Source organism: Rhinoderma darwinii, chromosome 11 (genome assembly GCF_050947455.1).
Source record: "Rhinoderma darwinii isolate aRhiDar2 chromosome 11, aRhiDar2.hap1, whole genome shotgun sequence".
NCBI lineage: Eukaryota > Metazoa > Chordata > Amphibia > Anura > Rhinodermatidae > Rhinoderma > Rhinoderma darwinii.
Window position 1 is genome coordinate 85,089,478 of NC_134697.1, and position 11,095 is coordinate 85,100,572.

At 46.8% G+C, this 11,095-nt stretch overlaps 1 protein-coding gene across 3 annotated transcripts; it reads right to left on the reverse strand.

Annotated features, from left to right (window-relative positions):
• Positions 1-1,771: 1,771 nt before the first annotated feature.
• ADAT3 (adenosine deaminase tRNA specific 3) lies at positions 1,772-8,335 on the reverse strand. 3 transcript variants are annotated; one of them, XM_075842551.1, is made up of 2 exons: positions 8,255-8,335; positions 1,772-3,635 (listed from the first exon to the last, which is right to left on the reverse strand). In XM_075842551.1, exon 2 carries the CDS (start codon positions 3,625-3,627, stop codon positions 2,467-2,469), a length of 1,161 nt encoding a protein of 386 aa, XP_075698666.1. In that variant the 5' UTR covers positions 3,628-3,635; positions 8,255-8,335; the 3' UTR covers positions 1,772-2,466. The 3 variants fall into 3 exon arrangements, with proteins under 3 accessions (XP_075698666.1, XP_075698664.1, XP_075698665.1); XM_075842549.1 differs by having other exon boundaries at positions 8,130-8,263; XM_075842550.1 differs by lacking the exon at positions 8,255-8,335 and adding an exon at positions 8,199-8,244.
• Positions 8,336-11,095: the final 2,760 nt, after the last annotated feature.

Sequence of the window (11,095 nt, forward strand, 5' to 3'; positions counted from 1 at the left end):
CTCTCCTGCTCTGCGTTTGGTACCTCGTGCACTCCTGGTTTGACTCGGCTCGTTCACCACTCTTGTTGCTCACGGTGTTGCTGTGGGCAACTGCCCCTTTTCCTTTGCTTTGTGTTCCCTTGTCTGTTTGTCTCGTGCACTTACTGAGTGTAGGGACCGCCGCCCAGTTGTACCCCGTCGCCTAGGGCGGGTCGTTGCAAGTAGGCAGGGACAGAGTGGCGGGTAGATTAGGGCTCACTTGTCCGTTTCCCTACCCCCGTCATTACAGTATGGGAGCATGGGGACTGTTGGGGAAGGCGGCTGGGCATAGGCGCGCGCAGCGGTCTGGAGGTGTTGGGGGAGAGGTAGGGGTGCCGAAAGCTGAATTCTTGCACCAGGGCCGATGAGCCTTTAGCTACGCCCCTGCTGCTATTTGTCGTAGATTTTACCTCCCCATTGAATTAAATGGGGAAAACCCGCAACAAATACGCAGCTTTTACGCAAATACTATTGACTTGCTGCGGAATAAAATTCCACACCGCAGGTCCATTTCTGAGCGTTTTTCCGCAGCGCGTGGATGAGAATTGTTTTATCTCATCCACTTTGCTACCGTATTATGCTGCGGATTTTCCACAGCATAATACAGGTATTAAAATACAGGAACAGACGAAATATAGGAGCTGCACCGTAGCATGCAATATGGGTGCTATCCTCAGGGGAAACTTAACGTGAGACCCCAAGTAAATACAGCCACAATCCAGAAGAGGCAGCACTCCAGTGTTATAAAAATCCAAAATTTAAATGCTTGAAAATGCCTTCAATGGGAAGGTGAAACGTTGCCTATATATTGGGTGAATACATTTTGGATTTTTATAACACTGGAGTGCTGCCTCTTCTTCTGGTATTATAATACAGGTATACGCCGTATTTACACAATGTGTGAGCTGACTCTAACCTATTGGGGAAGCCGGAGGTTTGGGCAGAGGAATGTTAAATTAGGTTTAATGCAGAGAAATATAAGGTTATGCACTTTGGGCCGAGGAAACAAATTCTACAATTATGCATTAAATGGTAAAATTTGCTACTGAAAAAGATTTGGGGATATTGGTGTACATCACATTTACCTTTAGCAACCAGTGCCAGGCAGCTGCTGCCAAGGCAAATACAATCATGGGATGCATAAAAAAAGGCATAGATGCTCGTGACAAGAACATCGTTTTTCCTCTATACAAATCACTAGTCATACCACGTGGAATATTCTGCACAATTTTGGGCACCTGTGTATAAGAAGGACATGGCTGAACTACATCGGGTGCAAAGAAGGGCGACTAAGGTAATTAAGGGAATGGGTGGATTGCAGCACCAAGAAAGGTGATCAAAATTGGGGCTATTCAGTTTAGAATAAAGACGGCTTAGTGGCGATGTAATTACAATGTACAAATATATAACTGGACGGTACGGAGATCTTTCTAATGATCTATTTACACCTAGGCCTGTAACAAGGACAAGGGGCATCCCCTACGCCTAGAGGAGAAAATTATATGCGAGGATTCTTTACTGTAAGAGCGGTGACACTATGGAGCTCTCTACCACTGGATGTTGTGATGGTTGATTCATTCAGCAAGTTCTAGAAAGGCCTTCATGACTTTCTTGAAAAATTTAATATTACAAGTTATGATTACTAGATTCTGGAGATGGGACGTGGATCCAGGGATTTATCGTGATTGTAATATTTGGGAAAAAAAAAAAAAAAAAGCACCTTGCACATTGTTCCAAATAAATTTCACAGGAGTCAGAGAATAAAAAAATCTTTATTTCAAACTTTTCTAACAGTATATACAGTACATTCAACACCCACCCACACAGCTAACGTGCAGTATAGAGGCGAGCTACGTCCTTCATTCCAGCGCATAATCATTACAGCTCACTGACATCGTGGGTCAAGCGGGTGCATCTGTTGCTTTAATGAGCATGCACTGGACGAGGTAATCACGCGATCGCTGATCGCTTTGGACGATGCGATCACAGGATTCCCCTTGTAGTCTCCATTTTTATCACCTTTCACAAACGAAACGTGCATTTCTGGTTGGTTGGTGCCTGTTGGACATGGGGAAAGCACGGAAATGGCGTCTATAAAAGAAGGCCGACGGTTAATCGGAAATTGTATTCTTTTGCTAGGGTGCAGTTATTTAGCAGGACTTTGTAAATAGTGGCCAATCCCTTTAAGCGTGGCTCTAGAAATCTAACTCTTTGCTGCAGTTCCTGATAGTCCGGAAGACTAAAGCACATTAGTATAGATGTATAGCTATTCATATAAAATGTCAATCTGCCAGGCAAAGGTCAAACTTTTGATGAAGGTCATAACATTGTGATAATGAAGATCTAGAAGAACATGCGTAAAATTTTGATGTGTTCAACAAAAAATAAAAAGCTTTTTTAAAAGAATAAGTTAATAAAAGTTCTGAACATAGTCTGCGAAGGGTGGGTTCAGATCTCATCCCCACAGACCAAACGTCGGCACTCTTCTTCCAGTACCCCTCGGTATACGAGGAATCGGTGGTTGAGACCGGGGATACTGTGGAGACGATAGTAGGATCCCAAAGCGCCACTAGGGGAACTGCATCCATAGTAGACACGAGACACACGGGAGTGGAGAAGAGCCATGGAACACATGACACAAGGCTCGTGGGTAACATACACTTCACACCCTGTGCATAAATACGGGACTTCGGCTCCTCCATCCTGCTCCTTTGATCGTTTTCTCTTTTCACTTTCATCTCCTTTTGGTTCGACCTTCTTTTCATTTTCTCCATGTTCTTCTATATTCTCTTCTTCCACGTTAAAAAGTCCGACATACGCTCCTCCACCTTGTTGTTGAGCAACCAAGTCTATTGCGACCATGCACGTATGAAGAAGTGGACCTCCACCGTCTCCGGTCTTATCAGTTGCGATTGCCAGAATTTTCCCACTTTCTTGGTCCACCACAACTGCTCCAACACCCTTCCCCCCTCTAGACTGATTCTGCTGTGCTGCTTCTATAGCCCTATGCATGAATCTCCCAACTCGTAACCTTTCTTGCTCAGATACACCTTCGCTACTATTGCTTTCCTCCAATTTTTTGGCCTTGGGCTTAGCATGGTAGGTGCAGGGCCAAATGCTTCCCCACACTTGCTGTTCCTTTTGGTTCCTAGCTGCCCGTGATGGAACGGACACAATGAATGGTCCTCCTAAGCCATTATGGTCAACGCCACGCAGGATGTCAGCAATTTGTAAATTAACTTCTGGTTTGAATTCGACGGCCTTTTCAGGACGATCAATACTCTGTTTGGAGATGTCCACGTTGGGTTTTAGTAGGTTTACTTGGTCCTGAGGCGTGACAGAACGAAGCAAAATTTGTAGGCGAGACTGGTTGGCACGCACCCTTTTCAAATGCTGCAAGGTACCAGAAAGAGGGTACTGCAAGTGTAGACCCTGAGACAAACGAGAGATTTGTTTTTTGTCAGTGATGGAAGCCGCAAAGAACGTAGACAAAGGTGGAGTGATGCGTCCTGACTCGTACTCCTTTAGCTCACGTTCCTTCTCCAGAGACAATACAGGGATTAGTGACCAAGACGAGGAGAACTTGTGGTCATCAGAAGATGGAGCCATTGTAAAAGCTAGGTAAGTGGAAGAAGAGAAGATAGGTGTAAAAACAGAACTCCTCATGATTCAATTCTACTCAAAATAAGGCATGCGAGTATTGTGGCATCAAATTGGAAATGTAATTATTAAAGGGGTTATCTGAGGACCAAAAATTATTAGCAGTGTAGTCCCTGCAGTAGGAGTACACTCACATTCCGTTTTTTTTTTCATTTTCTGATTTTAGTAGCGCTGTCGGGGGACCGGAAGTCTAGTTGCACGGTCTTCCTTCATGACTCTTCATCATGTGACTGGTCCAGCTGTACGCCATGTACTCTCTGTACTACTGTTCCTGCTTGTACATAGAGTACAGCAGGGCCGGTCACATAACCAGGAGTCATAACTGGGGGGGGGGGGGGGGGTCTATAGATTACACCAAAAGTAATTTTTTCAGTGTTTGACTCCTTCTGTAATTCCACCCACAAGGTTTCAACCTCCTCACAATCTTCACCCTCTAATGTCTCATTCACGCTCACCTTCATATCACTTCTCACATACAGCCATACACTGCCTTCATATCACTTCTCACATATAGACATACATCACCGCCTTCATATCACTTCTCACATACAGACATACACCACCGCCTTCATAGCACTTCTCACATACAGACATACACCACTGCCTTCATATCATTTCTCACATACAGACATACACCACCAGCTTCATATCACTTCTCACATACAGACATACACCACTGCCTTCATATCACTTCTCACATACAGACATACACCACCAGCTTCATATCATTTCTCACATACAGACATACACCACCAGCTTCATATCACTTCTCACATACAGACATACACCACCACCTTCATATCACTTCTCACATACAGACATACACCACCGCCTTCATATGACTTCTCACATACAGACATACACCACCGCCTTCACATCACTTCTCACATACAGACATACACCACCGCCTTCATATCACATACAGACATACACCACCGCCTTCATATGACTTCTCACATACACATACACCACCGCCTTCATATCACTTCTCACATACAGACATACACCAACACCTTCATATCACTTCTCACATACAGACATACACCACCGCCTTCATATGACTTCTCACATACAGACATACACCACCGCCTTCACATCACTTCACACATACAGACATACACCACCGCCTTCATATCACTTCTCACATAGACATACACCACCGCCTTCATATCACTGCTCACATACAGACATACACCACCGCCTTCACATCACTTCACACATACACCACCGCCTTCACATCACTTCACACATACACCACCGCCTTCACATCACTTCACACATACACCACCGCCTTCACATCACTTCACACATACACCACCGCCTTCACATCACTTCTCACATACAGACATACACCACCGCCTTCATATCACATCTCACATACAGACATACACCACCACCTTCATATCACTTCTCACATACAGACATACACCACCGCCTTCATATCACATACAGACATACACCACCGCCTTCATATCACTTCTCACATACAGACATACACCACCACCTTCATATCACTTCTCACATTACAGACATACACCACCGCCTTCACATCACTTCACACATACAGACATACACCGCTGCCTTCACATCACTTCTCACATACAGACATACACCAACACCTTCATATCACTTCTCACATACAGACATACACCACCGCCTTCATATCACTTCTCACATACAGACATACACCACCGCCTTCATATCACATACAGACATACACCATCGCCTTCATATCACTTCTCACATAGACATACACCACCGCCTTCATATCACTTCTCACATACAGACATACACCGCCGCCTTCATTTCATTTCTCACATAGACATACACCACCGCCTTCATATCACTTCTCACATACAGACATACACCACCGCCTTCATATCACTGCTCACATACAAACATACACTACCGCCTTCACATCACACATACACTACCGCCTTCACATCACACATACACCACCGCCTTCACATCACTTCACACATACACCACCGCCTTCACATCACTTCACACATACACCACCGCCTTCACATCACTTCTCACATACAGACATACACCACCGCCTTCATATCACATACAGACATACACCACTGCCTTCACATCACTTCTCACATACAGACATACACCAACACCTTCATATCACTTCTCACATACAGACATACATCACTGCCTTCATATCACTTCTCACATACAGACATACACCACCGCCTTCATATCACATACAGACATACACCACCACCTTCATATCACTTCTCACATAGACATACACCACCGCCTTCATATCACTTCTCACATACAGACATACACCACCGCCTTCATATCACTTCTCACATACAGACATACACCACCGCCTTCATATCACATAGACATACACCACCGCCTTCATATCACTTCTCATAGACATACACCACCGCCTTCATATCACTTCTCACATACAGACATACACCACCGCCTTCATTTCATTTCTCACATAGACATACACCACCGCCTTCATATCACTTCTCACATACAGACATACACCACCGCCTTCATATCACTGCTCACATACAAACATACACTACCGCCTTCACATCACACATACACTACCGCCTTCACATCACACATACACCACCGCCTTCACATCACTTCACACATACACCACCGCCTTCACACATACACCACCGCCTTCACATCACTTCTCACATACAGACATACACCACCGCCTTCATATCACATACAGACATACACCACTGCCTTCACATCACTTCTCACATACAGACATACACCAACACCTTCATATCACTTCTCACATACAGACATACACCACTGCCTTCATATCACTTCTCACATACAGACATACACCACTGCCTTCATATCACATACAGACATACACCACCACCTTCATATCACTTCTCACATAGACATACACCACCGCCTTCATATCACTTCTCACATACAGACATACACCACCGCCTTCATATCATTTCTCACATACAGACATACACCACCGCCTTCATATCACTGCTCACATACAGACATACACCACCACCTTCATATCACTTCTCACATACAAACATACACTACCGCCTTCACATCACTTCTCACAGACATACACCACCGCCTTCATATCATTTCTCACATACAGACATACAGCACCACCTTTCCTATTTGTCCTGACTTTCCAAAACAGTGTAAAACCCTTTAGATTTACAGCGCAGTCATGTGAAGAGGCCAGCCATGTTTCAGCAACACCAACTATATCTATATGTTCCTCCAGTACCAAGGCCTCCAGCTCCCCCATTTTGCTGCTAGACTTCTGGCATTTGTGAAGGACTATTTCCTTATAGATGGCTCCTGTGTAGGTCAAATGCTCCGTTCCGCTGTTTTCAGTGGCGGTCACGTGACCACAGAACTCCAGTCCTCAGTTTCGATCCAATGAAGTCACTGGGATTTAATTTTTATTTTCCTAAACCCCTCCGCTCTATCCAAGCCTGCTGAACCTCTCCCCGCTTCTCCCTGGCGCAGCTTCTTTTAGATGTGTCGGGACTGCACTTGAATATTCATAGACACATCAGCCCCCTTTTTAGTGCGGTGTGACTGTGTGTAAGCAAATGTTTAAAAACGCTGTGTTCTCAGACATTATCACGCGGCGCTATAAAGAGGGCTGATGCGTCTATCTAGTCGCGACATCTAGGAGAAGCAGGGGTTTGGCGTGGATAGAGGAGGAGTTCGGGCTGCACATGCGCAGCCTTGACCACGAGGAGTGGGCTGTATTTAGGTCACATCCTCTTGTAAAGCACCAATCACTGGGGGCATGTTTAGCCCTAGGGGACAGGTGGTCCTTACCACTGACTACCAATGAAATGCAGGCGCTGACACAAGACCGGCGTGAAAACACTGGAACGGCACTTCTGACCGATACAGCGTCCAGCTAGAAGTCATCACTTGTCATTTAAAATTCTGTTTGGAATTCTGAGGCAGATTTTGCTCTGGCTGCACGCCAATTTTCACCCAAGGCCATTGAGCGCCGCGGACAAAAAACAGTGAAATACGCTTTCTCTGCCTCCCATTGATGTCAATGGGAGGTCAGAGACGTAAACACCCGGAGATAGGGCATGCCGCTTCTTTTTCCTGCGAGCCGGAGACAGTGGTGCTGGAAGTCCCATAGAAATGGATGGAGCGCTGGTCGAGCATACGCTCAGTTCTCATGGAGCACGTCTGGGGACTTTTGGTCCCATGTTCTCATCACTGGTGGTCCCTGCGGTCGGACCCCCATCAATCACACATGTATCTCCTTTAGTGTGGCTATAGGAAAACCCCTTTAATGCCTATGGATTTAGCATGCTGGGAGTAGTAGTTCCACAGGTTGGAGAGCACTGCTGCAGACAATAAAGGACCGTGAGGTATTTACTACAACCGCGCACTGCACCCAACCGTGCTGCCAGGAGCAATACTGCGCATGCGCCCCCGCTCACCCGGCAAAAAGACCTGAACGAAGGAGCCACTCATCAGTTTCTAGCATGAAAGCTCCGGTCATAACGTACACACATCCCGCATTTCTTCTAGCATAAACAAGCCGTCCCGGCACCGTCCTTCTTACCTGCCTCGTCCTCCCACGTGACGCGCTGCGCTTTACGAGCTGAGGTCGCGCTGGTGTCACGTGACTCGCTCCCGCAGAGCCATGTTTAGTGAGGGCAGTGCTGCTGGCGCCGGGATACGGGAGCGTATCATTACGTCGTTGTAGAAAGCCTCAGGACGTAACATGTCATCGACAACCCCTTCACCGGTGGCATTTATCTGGTAATCAGAGGTCTGCGCTGGTAAAGACGCTCGGGACGAGATATGCTAGTGTATTGTCATGTAGAAACATTGCCAGGACCCATTCACAGAGTACAGCTGCTGTAAACGATGACTGTATTCTGCTGTAAACGATGACTGTATTCTGCTGTAAACGATGACTGTATTCTGCTGTAAACGATGACTGTATTCTGCTGTAAACGATGACTGTATTCTGCTGCTAGAGCGATGCATGGCACCATGGAGAAGCATTTCAAATAAAAGCAATATATAAGGGAACTGCTACTAATGCTTCTTTTAACCCTTCGTGATCTATTTTGAGCCTTAAATAGGTCTTCTCATAATCAATATTTATCACCAGGATCGATTATCAATATCTGATCGGCAGTGATCCAACTGATAGAATTCTCACTGATCACGATAAACGGGCATTCATTGCCGTTCCCGATCATTAAACGCTCAATTATGGGTTGATCATATCGTTTATACAGCAATCTCTATCGCTGTCGACAGCACATCTTGGTGTGTAAACAGACACGTGCTGCCGTCATGATAGAAATGTATGGGGACGAGCGACCGTAGTAATGATCGCTCTTCTCTATACATAACCAATCATTGCTCCCTGTGAAAAAAGCGCCGAGCAACAAACTGTCTCGTCGAATTGCGCTCATTTGCACAGCCCACGTTGGGCTACGGAAGAGGACCCTTACCCTAGGCCTCATTCACACTTGGTATTTGGTAGGTGTTTTGCATCTGTTGTTTAAAGAGAACCAGTCACTATTTCCTACAAAGTAAGTTACTCACGTAATTGGCGCGGTGTCTGAGTCTGGCGTACTTTGTTCTGTACTTCTGCACCCCCCCCTTCCCATTGCGGAGATATTGCCTTAAACAATATGTAAATTAACCGCTGGCTCGCCAAGTGGGTTTAGCCGCCAGCGATTTTTCAATGGGTGGAGCTAGCAGACAGCCTCTGGCGCTGACCTATCAGGATGAAGCGGTTTCCTCAAGACACTCCACAGTCTTCAGCCACCATGGACTCACGCAGACTTGCCGCAATCATATTCAATCATCTCCCACTCATCTCTACAAGCGCCATGCTTTACTATACTTCCTAGCTGGTGCCCGCAGCAGTTCAGCCGCTGGCTTCAAAGATGGAGCTGTCCAGTTAAGACCCCGCCTCTAAGGCTGCAAGATGGGCAACGCCCGTCTTAGTTCCGGTCCCCTGCGAGTAGATGCTGGGAACAAGTGTAAAGGTCCTTTTACCTGGGCAGATATTCTGCCCTCTAAACGAGTGCCGATCGACAATGCAGCATGTCCATTGGCACCCATTTCCTCAATTCAAACGAAGCAATGATCACAAGTATGGGGCCGAACGATCGTTAAAGGGTAACTAAACTTTCAACTAATCTCTGACAGGTCATAAGTTTTGATCGGTGGGGGTCCAAGCACGGAGACCCCCACCTATCGCTAGAACAAAGCGGTAGAAGCGCTCGGGTGAACACTGAGCCGCTCGGTTTCTAATCAGCTTTACTCGAAAATCCACGGTGGAGGAGTACGGACTCAATAGAAAGTCAACGGGCCCATACATCTCTACATTGGCTTTCCGAGGAAAAAAAGCCGATCAGAAACAAAGCGGCTCAGTGCACACGAGCGCTACTGCGGCTTCGTTTCAGCGATCGGTGGAGGTTTCAGTACTCAGACCCGCACCGATCAAAATTTCTGACACGTCAGAAGTTTGTTGAAGGTTTAGTTACCCTTCAAAACGATTGATCGTCCTATACATTTTTCATCTGGTCGGCAGAACACCCTGTATACACGGGAAGAGGTGCTGAGGACGAGCGACCATTTTCCTGGCCACATAAGAACTACAATCAGCCGATGAACGGGCATCTGCTTGTGCCGATTACACCGGGCAATGATAGGAAACGCACCCACTGGTCACCATTGTGTCGCCGAGAAATAACTTAACAAATTTGGGCCATACCATACAGTTCTCTATAGAGCAAAGCAGAGCACAGGGAAGAGAATGTGACACACTCTGCTGCTGTCCGGTCTATAGTGTGTGACAGGCGCTTTACTAGAAGCGCCGGTCTGGCAGCAGCTCAGTCCCCTCTTCCCCCCTCTCTATACACTGGTGTAACCGGCAGTAGCAGAGCGCAGGGAAGAGAACGTGATGAGCTCTGCTGCTGTCCGTTCTATAGTGAGTGTCAGACACTTCACTAGGAGAAGCGGCGCAGGTCTGGCGGGTCCCTGTACCCTCACTAGACCTGCGCTTCTTCTCAGAGTAAAGCGCCTGTCACTCACTATAGACCAGACAGCAGCAGAGCACATTACATTCTCTTCCCTGCACTCGGCTGCTGGTTCCACTAGTGCATAGAGAGAGGGGGGGGGGGGCGAAGAGGGGACAGGGAGCTGCCACCAGACCTGTGCTTCTCCTAGTGAAGCGCCTGTCACATACTTGAGACCGGACAGCAGCAGAGCACATTACATTCTTTTCCCTGCACTCGGCTGCTGGTTCCACTAGTGCATAGAGAGGGGGGGGGGGGGGAGAGAGAGGGGACAGGGAGCTGCCGCCACACCTGCGCTTCTTCTCCTAGTGAAGCGCCTGTCACATACTTGAGACCGGACAGCAGCAGAGCGCATT